This window comes from Hemitrygon akajei, chromosome 6 (assembly GCF_048418815.1).
Source record: "Hemitrygon akajei chromosome 6, sHemAka1.3, whole genome shotgun sequence".
Taxonomy (NCBI): domain Eukaryota; kingdom Metazoa; phylum Chordata; class Chondrichthyes; order Myliobatiformes; family Dasyatidae; genus Hemitrygon; species Hemitrygon akajei.
The window spans coordinates 183,720,936-183,748,454 of record NC_133129.1 but is presented as its reverse complement, the minus strand read 5'-3'; the positions used below and the strand labels follow the sequence as shown (position 1 = coordinate 183,748,454).

Below are 27,519 nucleotides of genomic sequence, written 5' to 3'. Positions count from 1 at the left end.
AAAATAAATCAGCTAAGTGAAGCAGACTCGGTGTTGCAAATGACCTAATTGTATTCCTATGTCTTAGGGTCTTATGAAATGGCCTCTCGAATGAAAGCAGAGATGGGTGGAGTCTGAAAAACTTACCTGTAGCAATTTAAAAAAACTCTTTTGATAGTGGCCTCGTCAAATACCAGACTGAGCCAGCTGTCAAAACTATTGAGAAGTGCTTCCTAATATCTCTTCAACATTCAGAAGCTATCAAAGCCTACTTAAAATTAATCACGTTATGTAACAAGTCTTCATTAAAAAAAAATTAAAGAATTGTAAATCACTTCACACTTGTGCCTCTCTGTCATGATTATTCCTCACCATTTAAATGCAGAGAGGTCTTAAAACTGAGCAAACTCTGACCTGAAGTTGCTAGATTTATCATGATAGGTTCTGGGGAAATGCAAAAATTTGGCTTTCCCTTGCTGGGCCCCAGAGGCAACTAAAACTGTAGTGAGGAGATGAGTTCAAGAACTACGAGATAATATTGCAGCTCTATAAACTCTAGTTAGACCACACATGGAATATTGTGTTCAGTTCGGTTTCCCTCAGTATGCAGAGGATGTGGAAGCTTTAGAGAGAGTGCTGAGCAGATTTACCAGGATACTGCCTGGAGTGAAGGAGAATGAGAGATGACTTGATAAAAGTGTACAAGATTATGAGAGGCATAGATAAAATGGACAGCCTGAGTTTTTTATAACCATATAACAATTACAGCACGGAAACAGGCCATCTCAGCCCTTCTAGTCCGTGCCAACGCTTACACTCACCCAGTCCCACACTCAGCCCATAACCCTCCATTCCTTCCTGTCCATATACCTATCCAATTTTACTTTAAATGATAATACCGAACCTGCCTCTACCACTTCTACTGGAAGCTCATTCCACACAGATCCCACTCTCTGAGTAAAGAAATTCCCCCTCGTGTTACCCTTAAACTTTTTCCCCCTAACTCTCAACTCATATCCTCTTGTTTGAATCTCCCCTACTTTCAATGGAAAAAGCCTATCCACGTCAACTCCATCTATCCCCCCTCATTATTTTAAATACCTCTATCAAGTCCCCCCTCAACATTCTACGCTCCAAAGAATAAAGACCTAACTTGTTCAACCTTTCCCTGTAACTTAGGTGCTGAAACCCAGGTAACATTCTAGTCAATCTTCTCTGTACTCTCTCTATTTTGTTGATATCTTTCCTATAATTCGGTGACCAGAACTACACACAATACTCCAAATTCAGCCTTACCAATGCCTTGTACAATTTTAACATTACATCCCAACTCCTATACTCAATGCTCTGATTTATAAATACCAGCATACCAAAAGCTTTCTTCACCACCCTATCCACATGAGATTCCACCTTCAGGGAACTATGCACCATTATTCCTAGATCACTCTGTTCTACTGCATTCTTCAATGCCCTACCATTTACCACGTATGTCCTATTTGGATTATTCCTACCAAAATGTAGTACCTCACACTTATCAGCATTAAACTCCATCTGCCATCGTTCAGCCCACTCTTCTAACTGGCCTAAATCTCTCTGCAAGCTTTGAAAACCTACTTCATTATCCACAACACCACCTACCTTAGTATCATCTGCATACTTACTAATCCAATTTACCACCCCATCATCCAGATCATTAATGTATATGACAAACACTGGGCCCAATACAGATCCCTGAGGCACACCACTAGTCACTGGCCTCCAACCTGACAAACAGTTATCCACCACTACTCTCTGGCATCTCCCATCTAGCCACTGTTGAATCCATTTTACTACTTCAATATTAATACCTAACGATTGAACCTTCCTAACTAAGAGTGGTGGGTGCATGAATCATGTTGCCAGGGGTATGGGAGAGGCAAATACATTAGGGATGTAATACCCTGGTTAAGATTTCTACTGCTATGCTGTAGGTACTTCATTTTAGCAGCTTCTGCAAAATCTGTGTCCTGCTGGTAGAACACTTTGGTTTTGACTAAAGGTAAGAAACCCTGCTATTCAACTTAGAAATGTTGTGTCAGGATGGTGGAATCGCAAGAAAGTTTGAGAGGGCAGGGCAGAGAGAGATTTGTGACAGACTGATGTCTGGTTTAGGGTTTTTTTTGGTGGGAGCTGCAGAGAGGACAAGAGGGGAAATGCAGCAGAATGCTGTGGGAAGGAGAGTCCCCATTGTAAGAATGGCTCCAAAGAGAAGGGGGTGGGGGGGAAAGAGAGAGAGAGAGATAGAGATAGATCCAAAGTTATGTGCACATGTAGACTGGTTTAACTGTAATGGCCCCTTTTTTTCTTTACTTTCTCTTAATAAATGCTTGTTAGAGCTAAAATTAGTAAATGTACTTTCTTTATAGTTTTATGCGGTGTATGATCTGTTATTTCTAGCTGACTGATAATTGTGTATGGGCAGTATTTACACAGCATTCACTCAAAACAGAGCCCCACTACTCAGAACATCCCAACTTTCCTGTTTGTTTGAACCCAAGATCATACCAATCCTAGATGTTCATTGCTTATGGAAAGAAGCCTTCCTCACCACTGAGTATGGCTGTTAGCCAAGTCGGCTATTGAGCCAACTTTGCATATGAGCTTGGTGAGAGGGTTACAGGGGCATTTAAGACTCTTTGGTAGTCACATGGTTAAAAGAAAAATGGAGAGTTATGTAGAGGGAAGGGTTCGATTGATCTTGAAGTAGGCTAAAAAGTCAGCACAGCATCGCAGGCCCACGTTCTAAGTTCTATTATGTCAAAGCTATGCCCTTTCTCATTTGTGACTCCAATAGCAGGATCTTCTTGACACCTACCCTCTCGAACTTCCTTAGGATTTATTTATTTATTGAGATACAGCCTTCTGTCTCTGAGTCATGCTGCCAAGCAATCCCCTGAATTAATCTGAAGCTAATCATGGCCAACTAACCTACCAACCAGTATGTCTTTAGACTGTGGGAGGAAACTGGAGCACCCACAAGAAACTTGATGAAGGAAGAGCAGTAGGTGTAGTGTATATGGATTTCAGCAAGGCATTTGATAAGGTACCCCACGCAAGGCTAATTGAAAAAGTAAGGAGGTGTGGGATCCAAGGGGACATTGCTTTGTGGATCCAGAACTGGCTTGCCCACAGAAGGCAAAGAGTGGTTCTAGACTGGTCATATTCTGCATGGATGTCGGTCACCAGTGGGGTGCGTCAGAGATCTGTTCTGGGACCTTTACTCTTCGTGATTTTTATAAATGACCTGGATGAGGAAGTGGAGGGATGGGTTAGTAAGTTTGCTGATGACACAAAGGTTGGAGGTGTTGTGGATAGTGTGGAGGGCAGAGTGCAGAGGAGATTTACAAGGATGTTGCCTGGATTGGGGAGCATGCCTTATGAGAATAGGTTGAGTGAATTCGGCCTTTTCTCCTCGGAGCAAAGGAGGATGAGAGGTGACCTGATAGAGGTGTGTAAGATGATGAGAGGCATTGATCATGTGGATAGTCAGAGACTTATTCCCAGGGCTGAAATGGTTGCCACAAGAGGACACAGGTTTAAGGTGCTGGGGAGTAGGTAAAGAGGAAATGTCAGGGATAAGTTTTTTTACTCAGAGAGTGGTGAGTGCGTGGAATGGGCTGCCAGCAACAGTGGTGGAGGCAAATACGATAGGGTCTTTTAAGAGACTTTTGGATAGGTACATGGAGCTTAGAAAAATAGAGGGCTATAGGTAAGTCTAGTAATTTCTAGGGTAGGGACATGTTTGGCACAACCTGTGGGCCGAAGGGCCTGTATTGTGCTGTAGGTTTTCTATGTTTCTATGAAATCCATGTGGTCATAGAGAAAAAGTACAAACTCCTTACAGGCAGCGGCGGGAATTGAACCCAGATTATCTGTACTGTAAAGCACTGTACTAAACACTACACTGCCATCCTGCCCAATCTCATGTTTCAATAAGATAATCCTTCATTCTTCTAAATTACACAAAACTGAACAGTTTCACTGCTTGACAGGATAATTACTTATCCCAAAAATTAGCCAGGTGAATCCCTTAAGGACTGCTTCCAATAGACACACACACACACACAACCCCCCCCCCCCCACCCCCTTGAAGGAACTCATCAGGTAAAGCAGCATCTATGGAGGGGAATAAACAGTTGATGATTTGGGCCTAGAATCTTCATCCATTCCTGATGGAGGGTCTCAGCCCAAAACTGCCTGACTTGCTGAGTTCCTCCAGTATCTTGTGAGTGTTTCTCAAGATTTCCAGCATCTGCAGAACTCTGGTGTTTAGCAAGACAGGAAATAACAGTCAATATTTTGGGCTAAGGCTCTTCATTAGAACTCGGAAGGAAGGGGGCAGAAGCCTGAATAATAAGGTAGGGGGTGGGGGAGGAGTACAGGCTGGCAGGTGATAGATTGGACTAGGTGAGGAGCGTGGGTTGGTGGGAGAGGGGTGAACCAGAATGGGGAAAGGAAGAAAAGAGAAGGGAGGGAAAAGAAATTATCATAAATTGGAGAAATTGATATTCATGACATCAGGTTGTAAATTACCCAATCAGAATATGAGATGTTCCTCCTACAACCTCAGTTTGGCCTCAACACGGCAGTAGAGGAAACCATGGACAGACACGTCAGTACGGGAGTGGGAAATCAGATCGAAATGGGTGGCCACCGGGAATTTCTACATATCCCCCATAGCTTCCTAATGTATTTCCAGCTATCCCAAACCTGAGTATTGTTGTTCATCCATCAGCTCTGGGTTTTGTTGGCCCCGCTCCACTTCAGTTGCTAAACTCATGAACTACAGCTCTGTTGACTGTTAAAACACAGGCAACAATATCCTCTTTTTCACACAATTCATCTTACCTACGTCCAGCACAATCTGTCTCAGGATTTCAATCTTGACTTCTGGGTGTTGGTCAGGTGACAGATTCCTGGTTCCACCATCCATTTCTGCCCATACCTTGTGCGCACTGGCTAGCGTGGACACAGCCATCTGCACGCCATATTCATTCACACCAAGAACAGCCAGCCGGCTGCGGAGATCTTGCACATAATCCTGGGAGAAACAATGCTGTGTTAAAACCTTAAGACCTAGGAGCAAAATAAAGCCATTCAGCCCTTCAAGTCTGCTCTGCCATTCCATCACAGCTGATTTATTATCCCTCTCAAACCCATTCTCTCACCTTCTCCTCACAACCTTTACACCCTGACTAATCAAGAACCTATCAACATCCACCTTAAATATACCCAATGAATTGGCCTCCACAGCCATCTGTGGCAATGAATTTGACTGATTCATCACTTTCTAGCTAAAGGAATTTTTCCTTATCTCTGTTCTAAAGAGACATCCTTGTATTCTGAGGCTGTGTCTTCACGTCCTAGACTCATGCACTAAATGGAACATCCTCTCCACATCCACCATCTAGGTCTTTCAATATTCGATAGGTTTTAATGAGATCCCCCTCCCCTTTTCCTAGATTCCAGCAAGCATTGGTCCAAAGATGATAAATTCTCCTAATAGGTTAACCCTTTCATTACTGGGATCAAGCGATTCTGACTATGTTGGAAATATTGAGTAACACACACAAGATGTTGGAGGAACTCACCAGGTCAAGCAGCATCTATGAAGATAAATAATCAGTCAATGTTTTGGGCAAAGACCCTTCATCAGATTCTCTGTTGTAAATTCCTATGTTTCCATGACTAATAAGCTATTAAAATAACTATCTTATTAGCCCTGGAACCACTAGAGTTTACAACAGAGAAAAGCATAAAAGATGGCCAGCTCCATTTTACTAGGGGCAACGGCCAACACCACAGGACATCCACTTAAGGTCAGTGGAGAAAAGTCATCACTAACATATGTCATGAAATTTGTTGTTCTGTAGCTGCAATACAGTGCAATACACAAAAAGTACTATGAGATACATAACTAAGAGAAACAGAGAGACAGAATTAAGGGGAATGTTGTTTTGGAGATTCTGCAGTGTTGGGGTGAATGAAGTTAAGAGGAGTTATCTCCTCTGGTGTGGCACGAGGCCAAGTGGTTACGGCATTGGACTAGCAATCTGAAGGTTGTGAGTTCGAGCCCCAGTCGAGGGAGCGTGTTGTGTCCTTGAGCAAGGCACTTAACCACACATTGCTCCAGTCCACCCAGCTGAAAATGGTTACCAGCAGAATGCTGGGGGTTGACCTCACGACAGACTGGTGTCCCATCCGGGGGGGGGGGGGGGGTGGAGTCGTGTACTCTCAGTCGCTTCACGTCACAGAAACCGGCATAAACACCAGCCTGATGAGCCTATAAGGCTCAGGACAGACTTTAACTGATCGCCTCTGGTTCAAAAGCCCGATACTTAAGGGGTAATAACTGTTCCTGAAACTGGTGGTGCCAGCCCTGAGGCTCCTGTACCTTCTTCATGATGGCAGCAGCAAGAAGAGTGTTGGGATTCCTTGATAATGGATGCTGCTTTCCAGTTACAGCACTCCTTGTTGTGTGTTCAATGAGGGCGAGGGCTTTACCCACGATCAACTGGGCAGTGTCCACTACTTTTTGTAGGGAAACACAAGAAAATGGATCTAGCTTGGTGGTACCATAGTTGGCATGGATGAGTTGCTCTGAAGGGCCTGTTTCTGTGCTGTATAACTTTATGGCTCTACGACTATAATTTTCCATTCACTCTTGATGGGATTTTGTGGTGTATAGAGTTACTGTTGTATTTGCAACATTACAATGACTATCCTTCAAAGTATTCTTTGGTTTCATTGAGACATTCTAAAATCATGAATACTAATTCTGATCTACCCATTTCCTCAGAGTAATCTTTATCTTGATATTCAGACTAACAGAATATGGCTGGTATTTATTTTTATAATGTTTTTAAAATGTATCTAACTTTATCAATCTATTTATTTATTTATAGAGATGTGGTGCAGAATAGGTCCCTCTGACCCTTTGAGTCGTACCGCCGAGCAACCCCCAATGTAACCCTAGCCTAGTTTCATTTGGACTGTGGGAGGAAACTGGAGCACCTGGAGGAAACCACACAGTCAAGGGCAGAACGTACAAATTCCTTACAGACAGCAGCAGGAAATGAACCCAGGTCACTGGTACTGTAAAACATTGTGGTAATCACTACGCTATTGGTCCGCCCTCAAAGTAAAGAAGTTTCAGGTATTAAGTTTTCCTTACCTGGTAGGTGTGCGTGCAGATCTCTTTAACTCTATCGCTCCCCAAAAGGCATTTCCACAGCTGACCACGTAGCTTGGTGGGAACACCAGATTCTATGAAGCTATGTATCTGAAATAAATTTTGCAATGGAATACAAGACCGTAAGATACAGGAGCAGAATTAGGCCATTTGACCCATCTAGTCCGCTCCATCATTTCAACATGGCTGATCCAATTTCCCTCGGGATCAATAAAGTATGTCTGTCTCTCAGACTCAACCTCCTGCCTTCTCCCCATACCACTTCATTCCCTGACCAAACAAGAATACATCAACCTCTGCCTTAAATATACATAAAGACTTGGCCTCCACAGCTGCCTTTGGCAAAGAATTCCACTAATTCAGCACTCTCTGGCTAAAGAAATTCCTCCATCTCCATTATAAAAGTCACCCCTCTATTCTGAGGCTACATCCTCTGGTCTTAGACTCTCTACCATACGAAGCATCCTCCCCACATCCACTCTATCAATTCAATAGGTTTCAATGAGGTTACCCCTCATTCCTCTGAACTCTAATGAATACAGGCCCAGAGTCATCAAAATCTCAAAAATATATCCTCTGAACATTAACACAATACTAGCAATACTCCATAGAGTGCTGATTTGCTATAACACTCTTCTAAACACTCACAGATAAGCTTGCAAGTCCATGGAGATTTGATACAAAAACTCTTACTCTTCCCTCCCCTCTTTTCAAAGTAAATTTATTAGATAGATAGATACTTTATTCATCCCCATGGGGAAATTCAACTTTTTTTTCCAATGTCCCATACACTTGTTGTAGCAAAGAATATATGTTACTATATACAACCGTGAGATTCATTTTCTTGCAGGCATTTACAGTAGAGCAAAAAAAATGCAATAGAATCGATATGTGTGTATTTTTCCAAAGACTGACAAACAACCAATGCTCAAAAGAAGATAAACTGTGCAAACAGAAAAAACAAATAATGGTAATAAATAAATTATTCCAAGTACATGTGTTATAGTGCCCTGGAAAGTGAGTCCATAGGTTGTGAAATCAGTTCAGAGTTGAGCTAAGTGAAGTTAGCTGGTCCACACTGGTTCCAGAACTAGTTAGAGGGTAATAGTTTTTTTCTGAACCTGGTGGTGTGGGTCCTAAGGCTCATGTACCTCCTTCCTAGAGGCAACAGTAAGACTGGATGGTGGGGGTCTTTTTTGTGCGGGATCCTGGCACAAACCAGCATGGGCTCCATCATGGGTATTAGCCTCCTCACCATCATAGACTTCTTCAAAAGACGATGCCTCAAGAAGGTTGCATCCATCACTAAGGACCCTCAACATCCAAGACATGCCTTTTTTTCTTTGCTACCTTCAAGGAGGTGTAGGAGTCTGAAGATATACATTCAACAACTCGGGAATAGTTTCTTTCCCTCTGCCATCGAGTTTCTGAAAGGTCCAGAAACAGTACCTCTCTGTTCCACTTTTGCAGTATTAATTTATATATTTTTGTAACAATGGTCACTGGAGATTTCAAAACAATTTTAGTGTCCCTCTTCACAGAAGAAAGCACAAAAGTTCTAATAAACAGCAGGTCTAATGAGATTAAGGGAATGGAAGAAATCATCCTGTAACGTATAAGGATGCATCAGGACTTGGTTAGACAACTGCTCTGCCCATGATTGAAAGAAACTGCAGAAATTTATGGTGGCAACCTAGTTTATCACGCAAACCAGCCTCATCTCCATTAACTGTCTACTCCTCATGTTGCCTCAGGAAGGTAGCTAACATTAGGGTAGCACGGTAACGTAGTGGTTAGCACACCACTTTACAATACCAGTGACTCTGGTTCAATTCCCACCGCTTCTTGTAAGGAGTTTGTATGTCCTCCCTGTGACCATGTGGGTTTCCTCCAAGTGCTCCAGTTTCTTCCCACAGTCCAAACACACACCAGTTGGTAGGCCAATTAGTCATTACAAATTGTGCCATGATTCAGATTAAATTAGGCTAGGATTAAATCTAGGGATTGCTGGACGGCATGGCTCAAAGGGCCAGAAGGGCCTATCCCACGCCATATCTCAATAAATAAATAATCAGCAAACCCCATCACCCCAATCATTCTCTCTTTTCCCCTCTAGAAGATGAAAGCACAAACCACCAGAGTTAAGGAAACCTCCCATCTTGCTGTTAACAGACTCTTGAACAGACAACTCATACACTAAAAGATGAACTCATGATCTCCCAATCTACCCTATCATGGCCGTTGCATTTTATTTTGTCTACCTGCTCTGCACATTCTCTGTAACTGCAACACTATATTCTATATTCTAAATTCTGCTTCATTTTACTATCTTGATGTAACTGTGAATGACATGATCTGTCTGGACAGAAAGCAAAAAAAGCTTTTCACCATATCTTGCTACATGTGACATTAACAAATACTGGTAACAATCTTCAGCCAAGGTATGTCACCAAAGACTCTTGCAAATTTCTACAGATATTCCATGGAGTGAAGATATGTCTTCACCAAAGGAGGTGCAAGGCATTCCTTCCATCCACTAGCCTGCAGGTCACCCTTGGGCAAGGTGTGGCACCTGATTAGCCACTCAGTCAGGGACAAATGAAGCCATAGGAGCAGGGAGACTCTTCCCTACTATTGGATCTGGTGATATTGATCTACAGACTTTTCAGACGTCAAGAATGTGGCATAATACTTGGTGATTATGGCTATTTTCTCAAGTGATATTAGAACAAACTGAGCAAAGAAAATAAACAAAGGAAAACAAGGTCTGATTGTCTCACTCTCAGACTAGAGATAACAACATTCTTAATATAACAATTAACCTATGAAATAGCCAGATTCAAATAGTGTGATACATGCTGCAGAAAAACAGAGAAGCTTTTAGAAAATACAAAATCAGCTGCACTACAATTACTAGAAAACTCACTACACAATTAAACACATACAGATCATATAAAAAACAATAAACTACGAAACTATAGATAGATAGATAGATAGATACTATAACAATTCTACACCCTAATCTGGTGTAGACATTAACCAGGGTGGAGATAGTTCTCTACCAAAGGAGGTGTAAGGCACTCCTTTCCTCCACTAGCCTGGAGGTCACCCTTGGGTGAGATGTAACACTTCCATAGACCCCAATCAGGGTCATGTGAAGCCATGGGAGCAGGTGGTGGGTGGTCGTATGAATAGCTGGTGCGTATCACAAGTCCCAGTTATGTGACACTGACACCAGGCAGACAATTGCTGAAGAGTATTGATAATGGCTGTGATCAGCCATCTTGAAAAGACACTGCCCAGAAGTAGTCAATAGCAAACTACTTCTGTAGAAAAAGTTAGGGTTAATTGAGTTTTCAAGGATTGCTGGGGCAGCATGGCTCCCTCTTTAAAGCTTCTACATATTACCTATAATGACAGGATCAGAACTGAACACAATACTCCAAGGTTGTTGGACTCCAAATGTGGTCCAATCCCTCTCCATTACAGAGCACATCAACAAAGAGTGCTGCCACAACATATCAGCGTTCATTACAGACTACCCCCCCCCCCCACCTACCACCATCCAGACCATCACTGCTGTCATCAGACAGGAGGTACAGGAGACTCAGGACCCACACCTCCAAGTTCAGGAACGGCTTTTGTCCTTCAACCATCAGGCTCCTGAAGCAGCATAACTTCACTCACCACTGAACACAGCCTATAGACTCACTTTCAAGGACTCTACAACTCATCTTCTTGGTATTGTTTATTTATTGTTAATTAGTTCCTTAAGATAGCATAGTTAGGGGTCAGTGGGGAGGAGAGGGGGGAGAGTGGAGATGGGCTCCTAATCCCTATTAAATACTCCCAATGGTATGGATCTCAAATAGCTTCTGACAACTAAGTTCATCTCTAGGCCTTCATGTGTGGCTTAGCTACTAAGTTTAGGAACTGTTTCTACTGACAGAAGGGGCAAAGGTGGGTTACAGATGCATTAAAACCACTTTGGGTAGATAGGGCTCATCAGCTGTAGGTGTCAGCTCATCTAGGAGAAAGAAAACTCTGATCTCAAACCTCCATTGCCTTATGGCTATACCCACTCATGGGAAGGCTTCTGGAGTAAACCCTGAGGAAAAATACAGAGCTGAAGACCCTGAGGCAGTCCTATGCTGAGTTCAATGCATAGTGGCAACTTCTCTAATGTGGATGGTACCAAACTGTATCGGTCTCTGAAGTCTCTTCAGATTCATCAGCTATGTGAGGAAGGGAAACCTGCTACATGAGCAACAGCTTATTCTCCATATGGTTGTGTGTAGTTTCTCAATGGTACTACTGTATTTCTTTGTTCTACTGTGACATACATATTCTTTGATAATAAATCTACTTTGAATTTTGCACTTTGAACCAGGTTTTAAAAACTTGTTAGCCAGGGTTTTAAAAACTTCCCCCAAGCTATCAGACTCCTCAATACCCGAAGCCTGGACTGACACCTTGCCCTATTGTCCTGTTTATCATTTATTGTAATTCCTGCACTGTTTTTGTTGTTACGAATGAGGAGCAACTCTGATGGGCAGAAGGCCCCCCCCTTTTGGAGAATCGCAAATCGCTATTATTCCAATGCTGTTATCAAGGGAGATGAGAGAGACACAGGATAACAGCAAAGGCAGTTGTTATTGACAACGCAGGGATACACAAAAGTGGAATGTCTCCTGTTGACAAAGAGAGAGATTATTGCTATTGTCTCTTGGAGAAGGAATTGTGCATTGAGTATTGTTCTATTCATTGAAACCCCTCAGGGGGCAACCAGAGTGGTCTGGTTGAGGGATTGCATCATCCCAACCTGATTGACACCTGAGACCCCGTGAGTGGGGATAAAAGTAGGGTCTGGGGAACACCCCTCAGACGTACCAGAAGAGACGCTACAAGACCGGTGGGGGCTTGTGTGTGTGTCCACCCTTGCCTGGGTGACGAGTCCTCCACAGAACGGTCTAGCTCAAGGACGGAGGGGTCATACGTGAATGGCCACAACAGTAACGCATCGACAGATCAAGATCGTAAAAGGAAAGTCGGCAAGTCAATAGCTGTTACTCTCTCTCTCTCCAACAATTGCAACACAGTGATCAACAACTACCGCAGCCCGCATGAACTGAACTGAACTTTATATTTCCATCGGACAATTCATTATCCCCTAGACAACGATATAGCTTATTTCTTATTGATTATTATTATACCCGCACTTTTAGGTTTAGTATTGATGACTTATATTATCTGTATATTTGCATTGATATTATTTTTGTGTATTTTTACTAATAAATACTGTTAAAAATAGTATCATCAGACTTCAACGGATACTCCTATCTTTGCTGGTAAGATACCCAGTTACGGGGTTCGTAACAACTTGGGGCCTCGTCTCGAGATTTGATACCAAATTGGAGGGCCAGTGAATCAGGCTTTTAAGTCCAGACTTGGATCTGGTTGCGCGGGTAACCAGACAGGAAACCAGCAAAGATGGACTTTGATGAATTTACAAAAAACCCGACTCCGGAGGCGCTTAGAGGATGCCACAAAGTCGGACTTGGTAAATATTGCGAAAAGATTAAAACTCACAGAGATGAAGTCGTTAATGAAAAAGTGGGAGATACAGAGGGCCATAGCTCAATATTATGTTAATAAGGAGGTGTTTTTGGCTGAGGTAGTGGAACCTACCCCTGAAAAGGTACCAGCTAGTGGGACGGTTCAGTTAGAGTTGGAAAAATTGAGGCTAGACGCGGAAGAGAAGAAGAGGGAGCATGAAATTGTTAAAACAGCTGGAAGCAGCTGAAAAGGAGAAGGAAAGAGCTGAAAAACAGAGGGAGCATGAAATTAGGTTAAAACAGCTGGAAGCAGAGGAAAGGGAGAAGGAGAAACAGAGGCAGCATGAGCTGGACATGGAGAAGTTAAGGCAAGAGTGAAGAGCTCAGGGGGCAGACCGAGAGGAGAGGTTTAATGTTAGTAGGGAGTTTAGGTTAGTACCTCCGTTCGAGGAGATGGATGTTGATAGTTATTTCTTGCATTTTGAAAAGGTGGCAGTGAATCAGAAGTGGCCCAGAGATCAGTGGGTGGCGTTATTACAAAGTGTGTTAAAAGGGAAGGCACAACGGGCATATGTGGCATTATCTGTGGAAGAGGGGGAGTATGAGAATTACGAGGAAGTAAAACAGGCCATTCTTCGGGCCTACGAATTGGTACCTGAGGCATATAGACAAAAGTTCAGAGATTTAAAGAAAGTGTGGAATCAGACGTATGCAGAGTTTGCCTATGAGAAGGGTGTGCTCTTGGATCGCTGGTGTGCGGCAGAAAGGGTGGAAGAGGATTTTCGGCGTTTCAGGGAGTTAATTCTGATTGAGGAATTTAAAGGTTGTGTTTCGGATGATATCCAGATGTATTTGAACGAGAAGCCGAATAAGTCCATATCAGAATTTGCCAGGTTCGCAGATGAATATGCCCTAACCCACAAGACAAAGTTTTCCTCGAATAAGAGTTACCAGAAAGACCGTAGGAACGGTAGAGAAAGCCTGCTGGCTGAGGCAGAAATTCAGCCGGGAGCTAGTGGTAAGAGTAAGGAGGAAGAAAGGCAAGCTGGCAGGAGGGTTCCTGGCTTGACCTGTTTTAATTGTAGAAAGGTTGGTCATATTGCATCTAATTGCTTTGCTCCGAGGAAGGAGACAGGAAAAGGGAACGCAGCAGTCCCGACAGGGTGTATTGTGTCGATCAGCAAATCAACGAGAAAGGCCCAGGTAGATAAAATACGAGAGGGGTGTGAGAAATTTATTTCAGAAGGGACCGTGTCTGTGAAAGAGGGAGAAACACCAGTTCCAGTGCGGATCTGGAGAGATACTGGAGCTGAGCAGTCATTGATTCTCGGTAAGGTACTAGATTTTGGTCCCGAGATGGGAGAGGTAGTTTTGAGAGGCATAGGAAAAGGGACAGAAGCTGTACCTTTGCATAGGATCATTATAAATTGTGATCTGGTATCTGGACCAGTTGAAATAGGGGTGCGATCAGAATTCCCGAGAGAAGGCGTGGATGTCCTTCTTGGTAATGATTTAGCAGGTGGTGACGTGTGCTCAGCAGTGAAGCTGACGAGCAAGCCTGTAAGTGTTGAGGTCCCGCCCCTAGGTTCCAAGATCTATCCCGCATGCGCGATCACTCGCAGCATGTTGAGAAAGGCAGCTGAGAAAGAGACCAATTTAAATCAGTCCAGTGTCGATTTGGCTGAGACGTTTTTACTGACCCTGTACCAAGAAGGGTTAGGGGGTGGTAAAACAGAGAATAGGGAGGTGAAAGAGAGTAAAGGAGAGGAGGTAGACCACCTACCCTTACCCAGGAGGAAATTTATAGAGGCACGGAGTAAAAATGAGAAACAGATAAGGCTGTTAGAAGGTCCAGGGTTGGACATGGATGATCTGTTTGGCTTGACAGAACTGTTTGAAGAAGTTGAAGAATTTAAATGTGTTCCCAATAATTAAATAAGGGCAGTCCTAGATGAAAAGGATGCCATTACCTTGAAGGAATCTGCTGGGTTAGCAGATGAGGTTGTTTTAACCCGCAGGGCTGAGTTTACTCCGGAAGGGAGTTGCCCAGAGAGTAACTGGGAGGATCAGGGGAACTTAGAATTTGAAAAGGGGAAGGGTATTGAAAGCCTGGAAGAGGCAGATGTCCCGTCTGAGTGTGTTCAAGATGTGAATGCACATGGTACTGAACCTAGTAATGAAACTCAGGAAAAGTCTGAGGTATCTGATTTGGTTGAAAAGGAACGCAGTCCTTTTGGGTCAGATGGACTTGGTTCAGTGAAGAAAGGGTTAACCTTGGTACTAGTGGGAAGTGAGAATTCCCAGTTGTTTGTGTTAGAAGGTGTGTTAAAAGTTAGTGAGGAGATAAAAGGTGGTGATGTGGATATTATTATTGAAGGAGAAGGGAAAAGTGTAGTTCCTAAATTGAATAAAGAAAATTTAAAGTCTGGATTGGTTTCAGAAGCAGTAACCCGGCTGAAGGAACAATGGATTGTTAACAAGGTGCCTGCGAATCAATTACAGGTTGATTTGGAATGTAAAGGTACCCCACTCGCTAATGTTATTCAAGGGTGTGCTGTGAAGAGGCAGAATTTGAAATGTTGTTTGGACAAAGAGGGATCGCTTGCAGATATTAAACTGAAAACTAATAGAATGAAGGGTCCTGAAGATAAAATTAATGACTTGCTTAAAAATAAAGAATTGTGTGGAAGTTCAGAAGATGGGCTAAGTTTGGAAAACATTGTTGATAAAATAACTCCTATGAAAGGAGTATGCAAACGCCTATTCCACACTGGTGAGCAAGCTAACCACGTGAGAGTTAAGTGGAAAAGGGGCGAAGGTTGACAAAATGCCACTTTAAATAACATCTGGTTTTAAGGGATTTCGACAAAGCATGTAAATAATAAAGACAACACCATGGAAGATTGACTGTTAAGTTTAAAAGTAAAATAAAGATTAGTATTTGCATAAACTTTTGTAATGTACTACAGAATAATCACACATGTATTGGGTCACATTTTGTATTATATACTTAAGATCACAACCCTTTTTGTTTTGTTTTGCTGAAGAAAAGGAATAAAAATAGGTGGTTATTAAATTGGAGTCTGATGCTACAGGAATTTTATTAGGTACAAGATATTAAGATATTAAAGGAAGTGACAATGTAATCGCTAACTATCTAGATGCTGAATTGAATGTATACTGTATTACTCTGTAGTGAAAAACACTTTTGTATTGTATTCTGAAATTCTGTAAGACTCTGTATTAGTTAATTTTCCCCTGTGGTGAAAATTCTTAGAAGGATGGGGGTGTTACGAATGAGGAGCAACTCTGATGGGCAGAAGGGTACAGAATCGCCAATGCCCCCCCCCCCTTGGAGACTCGCAAATCGCTACTATTCCGATGCTGTTATCAAGGGAGATGAGAGAGACACAGGGTAACAGCAAAGGCAGTTGTTATTGACAACGCAGGGATACACAAAAGTGGAATGTCTCCTAGTGACAAAGAGAGAGATTACTGCTATTGTCTCTTGGAGAAGGAATTGTGTATTGAGTACTGTTCTAATCATTGAAACCCCTCAGGGGGCAACCAGAGTGGTCTGGTTGAGGGATTGCATCATCCCAACCTGATTGACACCTGAGACCCCGTGAGTGGGGATAAAAGTAGGGTCTGGGGAAACACCCCTCAGACGCACCAGGTGAGACGCTACGAGACCGGTGAGGGCTTGTGTGTATGTCCACCCTTGCCTGGGTGACGAGTCCTCCACGGAACAGTCGAGCTCAAGGATGGAGGGGTCATACGTGAATGGCCACAACAGTAACGTATCGACGGATCAAGATCGTAAAAGGAAAGTCGGCAAGTCAATAGCTGTTACTCTCTCTCTCTCCCTCTCTCTCTAACAATTGCAACACAGTGATCAACAACTACCGCAGCCTGCATGAACTGAACTGAACTTTATATTTCCATCGGACAATTCATTATCCCCTAGACAACGATAGAGCTTATTTCTTATTGATTATTATTATACCCGCACTTTTAGGTTTAGTATTGATGACGTATATTATCTGTATATTTGCATTGATATTATTTTTGTGTATTTTTACTAATAAATACTGTTATAAATAATATCATCAGTCATCAACGGATACTCCTATCTTTGCTAGTAAGATACCCAGTTACGGGGTTTGTAACATTGTGCATTCTATGCAGTCCTGTATAGGTCTGTAGTCTAGTGTAGCTTTCTCTGAGTTATATTTTTTTTTTTAAACATAGTTCAGTCTAGTTTTTGTGCTATGTCATGTAACACCATGGTCCTGAAAAACATTGTCTCATTTTTACTATGTACTGTACCAGCAGTTATGGTCGAAATGACAATAAAAGTGACTTGACTTGACTTGACTAGAGACAGAAGCGGGAACTGAACTACAATCTCTGGCACTGTAAAGCTTTGCACTGTCCGCTACACCACTGCGTTGCCCCAATATTCCATTACCTTATCTGTCCACTGCGCACCAGCCTCACTCCAGTTGTTGAGGATATCTTGCCACAGTTCCATCCTGGATGTGCTGACGCTTGGGAAACTGAGTTGGGATACAATAGGCAAGTATTAAAACATTGACTTCAATAGAGCCTTTCAAACACTCAGAATACCCTAAAGCAATTTACAAACCATCTTTAAGTGCTATCCAGGGAGGGGTAGTACATCTGGTGAAGGGGCTTGTCGTGTCCATTCTGGGGCAGCACACTCATCTTTAGGCCCCACCAGACACTCAGCTCTCACCTGTGGCTCCAAGTAGCTGTTTGCAAGTGTCAGCTGGTACACCGGTTCAACAAGAGGGCTAAACCAGATGAAGGTAGCTGGTGGGCCTCATACCCCAGTGAGATAGGGACATGCCTGTCCTAACATTTGAAATCAGCTCTGGCAGACTGGGCAGATAAGATCAACAGTGAAATCTAATGTTCAATAAGGTGGTTCTACAAAGTCTTGTGGAGTTACAAGGCACAGAAATCATGGTCATCCAAGGAAGACCCCAGTTTTATGATGGCTACTTGTGCCACTGGCCTCAGTCTTCTGAGGTTGAGAGAGTGCAATGGCTTTACCACTTTAAAAGCATTCCTGCACAGCTCTACTGTCATTGTTGGATACAACAGATAACCAATAGTCACTATTGTAATAAACGAAATCCTGCAGTTAATCTGATTCCAGCATTGAAAGGCTGACCAAGTCATTGGGTATATTTAAGGCAGAGGTGGATAGGTTCTTGATTAGTCGGGGGATAAAAGTATATAGATAGATAGATACTTTATTGATCCCAAAGGAAATGACAGTGTCACAGTGGAATTACAAGTTCACAGATACATAATATTAGAAGAAAAGTAAGAAAAATAAATAAAAATAAGTTACCTTAAACAGTCTAACAGGAGGGGGTCATCACTTCCCAGCTATAGGTTGACTCATCATAAAGCCTTATGGCGGAGAGTAAGAATGGCCTTATATAGTGCTCTTTGAGGCAGCACATTTGTCAGTCTGTTATTGAAAGTGCTCCTGTTCAGCCAAGGTGGCATGCAGAGAGTTAGAAACACTGTCTACAATTGCCAGGATTTTCCATGGGGTCCTTTTTTCTACCATGGCTTCTAGTGTGTCCAGTTTGACTCCTATAAACAGAGCCGGCCTTTCTAATCAGTCTACTGAGCCGGTTGGCATCACCTGCATTGATGCCACTGCCCCTGCACACTACCACAGAGAAGATTGCCTGGGGAGAAGGCAGGAAATTGGGGCTGAAAAGGAAAATGGATCAGCCATCATAAAATGGTGGAGCAGACTTGACAGGCCAAATGGCCTAATTCTGCTCCTCTATCTTATGGTCTAATGGCATTTGGTCAGTTTCAAACAAGAGAAAATCTGCAGATGTTGGAAATCTGAGTAACACACACAAAATGATGGAAGAACTCAGCCGGCCAGACAGCATCTAGGAAAAAAATACAGTCAACTTTTCGGGCCGAAACTCTTCGACAGGACTGGAGAAAAAAAGTCTGGTTCCGGGAAGGATGAATGGACAAGGGAGTTGCATAGGGGGTGATCCCTGTGGAAAGCAGAAACTGGAGGGGGTGGTAGAGTGGAAGTTGGAAGCAAAGTGGATGAAGTTGACAAGTTCTGCACGTGCAGGAAGCAACGTCAATGCAGATATCAATGTAGCGTAGGAAAAGTGTGGGATGGTCACCAGTGTAGGCTTAGAACAGTAGTCCCCAAGCACCAGGCCGTGGACCGGTACACTGCCCAGAAGCTGCAAAGCATGAGCTACCAGGCTGCGAGGAAACAACATGACTTGGCGATATGAAACAATACGAGTCAGCTGTACATTTCCTCATTCCCTGTCACGCCCACTGTTGAACTTGAACTCACGCGAGGTCATCAGTCATCTAAACGCAGTGATACCCTAGCACCAGGAGTCACTGGTTGGCCTTGGGTAATCGGCCGCCTCACACGGCCGGCAAGAAGTGCCGTTGCTACTGGCCTGGAGCGCGGACAGATGGGCGCCGCCTCTAAACCGGACTCAGGGTTTCGTAAGTAGCAGAGCAGCTACCTCACTGCAATCTACTGAAAGTAACCCCTTGAGCCAAACTTTTTTCGGCTGATAGATCCTTTCTACCTACAAGGAGGGCGGGCACACGCCCTGCCGCACTCCTCACTTGGTCGGTCGCTCTCTCTGGACTGCGACGCCGCAGCCCTAGCACGGGGACCTCTGGCCCTTACCTTATCCTCTCACTGGTGTGTTGCAATAATTTTATATGTTCATATGAGGAAAACATGCGCTGTGTGTTTAATATCCAAACGTTACTTAAAATGCTATTGACTTATAAGTGAGTTATAATTGACTTATCACTATATTCATGCAAGGAAAATATGCGCTGTGTGTTTAATACGTATTAAGTTCATTAGATAAACCCTTTTAGACATGAAATTGAGTATACTAGCCACTTATAAGTGACTTATAGTTGACTTATCACCTATATTCCAATTGTGATTAACACCACCCACCACCCCACCTATTGGCCGGTCCACAAGAATATTGTCAATATTAAACCAGTCCGCGGTGCAAAAAAGGTTGGTGACCCCTGGCTTAGAACACAGACTGTTCCACATAGCCGACAAACAGACAGGCGTACTGGGACCCATGCAAGTGCCCATGGCTACCCCTATTGTTTGAAGGAGGCGGGAGGACTCAAAGCAAAAACTATTTAGAGTGAGGACAAGTTCCGCAAGGTGGAGGAGAGTGGTGGTGGAGGGGAACTGGTTGGGTCTGGTGTCCAGAAGAAAATGGAGAGCTTTGAGGCCTTCTTGGTGGGGGATGGAGGCATACAGGGAGGCATCCATAGTAAAAATAAGATGACTGGGGCCAGGGAACCTGATATTATTGAAAAGTTTCAACACCTCTCTGCATTTGAATGGTGAGGAATAGTCATGACGAAGATACACAAATGTGGAGTGACTAACAATTTTTGAATTAATTTTTCTTAATTGCTTTTTTATGGGGAGATTTACCATGTAATATTATATTTAATTTTAAGTGAGCTTTGAAAGCTTCTGAATGCCAAAGAGATATTAGGAAGCATAATCTAATCAGAGTTCTATAGAGCTGCAGCATTACCTCATGGCTCTTGAACTCAATCCCCTGAATAATGAAGGCCAACACACCATAGGACATGTTAGTAGAGGGATAAACATTCTAGATGATAGGAACACTGTGTTCTTCAACTAGACATTGCTTTATATTTCCCCAGGGTCAAATGGGGACATGACAGTAAACTACATAAGTGTACTAAGAGCTCAAATCGTGCCAGTGGGATTTTCTGTCTGCAGTAATTGAAAACTTAGGCAAATGATAAAAATATTTTTTTTATTAATGTATCAGGATCTGGACATCAATGGCGTGGCCAGTATTTCTTGCCCGACCCTACCTTCCCTTGAAGGGAGTGATTTACTGGGCTACCTTGAGGACATTTATGTCAACTATGCTAGTGGTTGTAGAGTCATGTACTCAGTGACCACTTTATTAGGTTCACATGTACATCTGTTTGTTAATGCAAATATCTAATCAGCCAATCATGTGGCTGCAACTCAATGCAGAAAAACTTGCAGACTTGATCAAGAGTTTCAGTTATTCTTTAGATCAAACATCAGAATGGGGAAGAAATGTGACCATGGAGTGATTGTTGGTGCCAGATGGGGTGGTTTGACTACCTCAGAAACTGCTGATCTCCTGGCATTTTCATGCACTACAGTATCTAAGAGTTTACACAGAATGGTGCGATAAACAAAAATCATCCATTCAGTAGCAGTTATGTGGCTTACTTTTGCTCCTATATCTTATAATGCATTTTGGTAAAAGGAACAATAGTGCGGACTATTATCTAAACAAGAAGTAGGTTCAAACATAAGAAGTGCAGAGGGACTTAGGAGTCCTTGTGCAACATTCCCAGAAGGTTAATTTACAGGTTGAATCTGTAGTAAAGAAGGCAGATGCAATCCTGGCATTTATTTCAAGGGGAATAGAATATAAAAGCAAGGAGTAACGTTGAGCCTTTATAAGACGCTGGTCAGGCCACACTTGGAGTATTGTCAATAGTTTTGGGCCCCATATTTCAGAAGGGATGTGTTGTCATTGAAGAGAGTCCAGAGGAGGTTCATGAGAACTATTCTGGGAACGAAGGGGTTAACATGAGGAACGTTCAGCAGCTTTGGGCCTATGCTCACTGGAATTTAGAAGAATGCAGGAGGATCTTATTGAAACCTACCGAATGTTGAAAGGACTAGATAGGGTTGATGTGGAGAGGATATTTTCTATGTTGGGGGTATCAAGAACTAAAAGGCACAGCCTCAAAATTGAAGGGCGACCTCTTAGAACAGAGGCAAGGAGATCTTATTTAGCCAGTAAGTACCAAGTCTGTGGAATGCTCTGTCACAGACAGTGGTGGAGGCCAAGTTCGTGCATATACTTAAGGAGGAAGTTAATTGTTTCCTTATCAGTCAGGGTCATTGAAGGATATGGTAAGAAGGCAAGTGTATGGGGTTGAGTGGGATCTGGGAATCAGCCATGTTAAAATGGTGGAGCAGACTCAATGCTCCTATGTCTTCTGGTCTAGGGGAAAGAAACTGGGAAATGAAAACAAAAGGGAGAAGGGGCAAGGGGAGAAATTACCAGGTTAGTTAAATTGATGTTCGCGCCATTAGGTTGGAGACTATACAGACAGAATAAACCCCTTAACCATGACTCTCTCCAATACTGTCTGGGTAGCCTTGCCACCATCCTTTACTGACAAGAAGTCCAAAAAGCCAAATGGTAAATGAAAAAAAAAGAAAGCCACAGAAGCAGATTGTATTCCATCTGGCAGAGAAACTCCTACTACAAATAATCAAAGTTGATGTTCTCAAGGAGTCCACAAAACTGATTCTTGGTTCCTCACTACAGACAAAAGGTACCAAATGTCCACCGTGCACGAGCTGGCCTAAGGTTCACTATAATTGTCATCTAGAGAGACTCTTCCTTACTGTTAAATCTGGTTATATTGTTCCACAGGTTCTTTGGATATCACAAATGAGACACAATACTTTGTGATTATGGCCATTTTCTTAAGTGATATTAGAACAAACCAAACAAAGAAAATAAACAAAGAAAAAGGCAACATGATTGTCTCATTCTCAGACTAAAGATAAGAGCATTTCAGGTATAACAATTAGCCTATGTCATGTGATCCCTGCTGCACAAAAACAGAGAAGCTTCTAGAAAATACAGAATCAGTAAAACTACCGGTACTAGAAAATTCACTTAATTACACACATACAGGTCATTATATAAAAACTATTAGCACAGGAAAATTAAACTGCAAAAAAGCATAACAATTCTACACTCTAATTGAGTACATAGGTGGGATGTTATGCTGAAGTTGTACGAGACATTGGTGAGGCCTAATTTGGAGCATTATGTGCAGTTTTGACCACCTACCTACAGGAAAAATGTACAGATAAAATTTACAAGGATGTTGTTGGGTTTGAAGGAGCTGAGTTATAAGAAAAGATCGAATAAGTTAGGACTTCATCCTTAGAATGTAGAAGATTGAGAGCAGATTTGATAGAGGTATACAAAATTATGAGGGGTATAGATAAGGCAAGTGCAAGCAGGCTTTTTCCATTGAGTTTGGGTGGGTCTACAACCAGAGGTTATGGCTTAAGGGTGAAAGGTGAAAAGTTTAAAAGGACGTTATGGGAAACTTCTTCATTCAGAGGGCCTGTGAGTGTGGAACAAACTGTCAGCACAAGAGGTGAGCTTGATTTCAACTTTTAAGCAAAGTTTGGATAGGTACAGGTAAGGTAGGGGTATGGAGGGCTATGGTCCCAGTGCAGGTCAATGGGAGTTGGCAGTTTAAATAGTTCAGCACAGACTAGATGGGCCAAATGGCCTGTTTCTGGGCTGTACTTTGCTGTGACTCTGTAACTGTAATCCGGTGTAGAGATAATGGTCACCCATCTTGTAAAAATACTGCCCTAAAGAAGGCAATGGCAAACCACTTCTATAGAAAAATTTGCTAAGAACAATCAATGTCATGGATAGACCATGATCGCCCACATCATATGACATGGCACATAATGAATGAATGAATCCAACATTAGTCACAGATTCATCTCCCACATCCGGGAAGAGGAGGACAAGGCAAAGAATCTCAGATATATCACATCCATGACACAAGAAGTATCTGCTAGAGTCATGGACCACAGACCTGGGGCCTTAGGTGCGCTGTCCATGCTGACCCTTCAGCACTCATTTTCACTCCTTTTTTATTTTCCCCACGTTGCTATCAATTCCCCCAGATTCTACCAGTCTCCCACACACTCAGGACAATGTAGTAGTCAATTAAAAAGTCACATCTTTGGCATTTGGGAGAAAAGTCACCTAGGCACAGGAAGACCAAACAGACAGCACTGAAAGTCAGGCTTGAAGCTGAGCATTGAAGCTGGGAAGCAAGAGCTGTATTAAATATAGACAGGAGATTTGATAGATGTATACAAAATTATTAGGGGTATCAATAGGGTAAATGCAAGCAGGCTTTTTCCACCGAGGTTGGGTGGGACTACAACCAGAAATCATGGGTTAAAGGCGAAAGGTGAAAAGTTTTAAGGGAACATGAGGGGAAACTTCTTCACTCAGAGAGACATGAGAGTGTGGAATTACCTGCCAGCGCAAGTGGTGCACGTGAGCTTGATTTCAACTTTTAAGAGAAGTTTGGACACGTAGATGGACAGTAGGGGTATGGAGGACTATGGTCCTGGTGCAGGTTGATGGAAGCCAGCAGTTTAAATGGTTCGGCACAGACTAAATGGGCTGCATGGCCTGTTTCTGTGCTATACTTTTCTATGACTCTATGTCATTTGTACTCTTCCCGATGGTCTGTCACAGCAAGAGACTGACAACGGGTGTTCTCAAAAAACCTCCTTGAAACGGTGTAACATTCCCAACTATGTAGAAAGTCTTGACCTATGCCTACTTAAAATGGAGGTAGAGAAAAAAAAAACTTTAAAACATGCGCCTCTGTACCTCTGTAACTGAATGCTCAATTTCCTCATCGGGAGAACACAAGTCAGTATGAATCAGTAATAACATTTCACTAACAATCAGCTCAGGTACATCTCAGGGATGTGTCTTAGCCGACTGCTCTACTCTCTACATTCATGACTGTGTGGCTAAGCACAGCTCAAACACCATCTATAAATTCGCTGATGACTCCAACATTGTTGGTAGAATCTCAGATGAAAACAAGGGGCTATATGGAGGCATGACTGATCAGCTGTATGAGTTGTGTTGCAACAACAGCCTTGCACTCAGTGTCAGTAGAACACACAACTGTCCTCACTGAAGGGTCAGTGTGGAAAGGGTGAGCAGCTTCAAGTCCTGGGCATCAACATTCATAGAATCTATGCTAGGCCCAACGTACTGGTGCAGCTTTATATTGTTCGGGATTTAATGAATCAGGTTTACTATCATCGGTGTATGTCGTGAAATTTGTTAACTTAGCAGCAGCAGTTAAAAGCCGAGCAGGAAAGGGATGCGGGCCGAATGTGGGCTGATGGGATTAGCGTAGGTAGGAATCAAGGTTTGCAGCCATGAATTGGGCTAAAGAGCCCATTTCTGTGTTGTAGTGCTCCATAATTTTATTAAGAACCACCAGCCCTGATAAAGGGTCTCGGCCTGAAATGTCAACTATTTATTATTCTCCATAGATACTGCCTGGCCTGTTGAGTTCCTCTAGCATTGGGTGGGTGTTGCTCTGGATTTCCAGCATCTGAAGATTTTCTTGTGTTTATGAACCTAAAAGTTCTTTCATCAGGAACATGCAGAGAGCCAACATAAATGCCAGAACTCCCAAGCTACCCTATCTGTGCATCACATTATAGTCTCATCACTCACCCTTAAACCCTATCAGAAATGAAGTAAAATCAAGTCATTCTCACCTCAACAGATGATCAACCAAGATTATCTACAGTGTATTTATTGTACAGGTTCAATCGGCTGTATTGACAGAATAGTTTATTGAATTGATTTTAATCTGAATTGTTTGTGGTCAGGCTTTTCAAGTAGGTTCATTTGGAATATGTTGCATATTTCTTTCTGTCTTGTGGTTTATTGATTGGGTTTTGGTGTAGTTCAATGACAGTATGCCTTATTGAGTCAGTTAGTGTGATTTAATGAGAGTGTGGTTTCCTCTAATTTACTAACCATGTGTTTTATTGATAATAAAGGTCTGTTGAGTGGATTTTCTCTGATCAATTGACTACCTGGTTAGTTGCAACACATAAAACACCAGAGGAACTCAGTAGGTCAGCCAAGAAACAGACAATCTCGAGACCCTTCACCTGGACTGGAGGACAGCATAAAAAGGTGGAGGGGAGGGGAGGGGAGGGGAGGGGAGGGGAGGGAAGGGAAAGGAAAGGAAAGGAAAGGAAAGGAAGAGCAAGAGTTGACAGGTATGTTGGTCTGATTTATTCAAGCTCTAGTTTTGTTGAGTGAGTGGATTTTCCCTGGTTTGGGTCTGGTTTATTGACGGTCCCGTTAGTTGAGTGATTTTGGACTGGTTATTGATGCGCTCGTCATCTAGTTCAACGACGGTGCGATTTTTCAGTGTGACCTTCGGTCTGGGTTAGTTCATCGGGCCGTGTCAGGACTCACCTGTAATCATGGCTGCGGTGCTGCCGTCTCCACCTGCGACAATGTCTCCGGAACACGGCAAACCCGAACTCATCGAAGCCAAGGACACACCGCTTCCCAGACGGGCAGCTGTCCATATTCGGTAGCCGCCGGTGCCAGTGCAGGTACAGTCTCTCCCCTGAGGAGTAACGCGAAGATCTACTCGGAACCGCTGCTTCGGTCAAATTAAAGGAACGTTCGAATCTGGCGCCGCCTCCGGACGCGCCCCGTCGGGAGTGGCCATTGGTCGGGAACCAGCGGACCAATGGCTTCTCTCGCCTGTGACGATTGGGCGACGTTGTTTTTCCAAAACAAAGGTCGATTCAGCCTTCAAATCTCTACGTTTGAAAACTTTTTCCCTTCCTCGCCCTGGGTTTTCCACACAAGTTCTTGCAGATTTCCCCACCAGTTTTCAATCATTTTATATCCCTCGAGGCCGCCAGCTGGACAAAAAAGCTACGCACGTAATCTGATTACAAAAATCGGGAGAAATTATTTAAATAATGTGTAAAGCAGAAGATATTAACGATTATCTAATGTAAAATCATATTTCCACTGCAGTGACATGGCAATCATAAAATAACTTGAAATTTTAATTTTAAAATAATTATTTATAGTATCTACTGTTAAAGTAGGGTGGCAGGATGAAGACACACCTCTACCAAAGGAGGTGTAAGGCGCTCCTTCCCTCCGCTACACTGCAGTCACCCTTGGGCAAGGTGCAGCACCTGCTTAGCCCCCAATCAGGGTCACGTGAAGCCATGGGAGCAGGTGGTAGATGGTCTATGAGCAGCTAGTGCACATCACAAGTCCTGGTTATGTGGCCACTGATGCCAGGCAGCCAATCTCTGAAGAGTATTGATAATGGCTGGGCTCACCTGTCTTGTAAAGGCACTGCCCAGAAGATGGCAATGGCAAAACACTTCTTTGCCAAAAACAATCATGGTCACCATGATTGCCCATGTCATACAACACAGCACATAAAATGTTATTTTTATTAGTCATCGTCATCAAGATTTAAGATTGTCATGTCCAGTACACAAGTGAAAAGGTGAATGAAATAATTGTACTCTGCATCAGATGCAACACAAAAAAAGGTAAAGAAAACAATAAATAATCAGATAGCTTATATACATTGATATTTTTTTCATACTGTGACACTGGGCACAGGAGTGTCTGTACAGGAAAGTGACCGACCGGAAATAATACTGTGGCTGAACCTTTAAACTATAAAACACTATTTTATTAGTAACTACTGTAAATAATACACATTGGACAACATAAACACAAGCATTTCTGCAGATGCTGGAAATCTTGAGCAACGCACACAAACTTTGCACTCAATGACAAAAAGCAGCAGAAGGGTGTACACTCAGCCAGCTCCATCAAGGGCACTAGCCCCCTCCCCCACCATCAAGGAAATCATCAAAAGGCAATCCCTTGGAAAGGGGGCATCCATCGTGAAGGACCCCCATCACCCAGGACATACCCTCTTTCTCAGTGCTACTGTCAGGGAGAAGGTACAGGAGCCTGAGGA

The 27,519-nt window shown here is 42.9% G+C and overlaps 1 protein-coding gene across 1 annotated transcript in view; it reads right to left on the bottom strand.

Moving 5' to 3' along the window:
- The window catches only part of LOC140729749 (TBC1 domain family member 12), a 151,351-nt gene extending 125,236 nt beyond the window's left edge, over positions 1-26,115 (bottom strand). Inside the window, exons 1-4 of the mRNA XM_073049914.1 lie at positions 25,965-26,115; positions 17,237-17,324; positions 7,193-7,300; positions 4,867-5,059 (exon numbers count right to left, since the gene is read on the bottom strand). Coding sequence (XP_072906015.1) covers positions 4,867-5,059; positions 7,193-7,300; positions 17,237-17,324; positions 25,965-26,080 — 505 coding nt within the window. The 5' untranslated portion in view covers positions 26,081-26,115. The remainder of the gene's footprint in view (positions 1-4,866; positions 5,060-7,192; positions 7,301-17,236; positions 17,325-25,964) is intronic.
- Between the last annotated feature and the right edge of the window lie 1,404 nt (positions 26,116-27,519).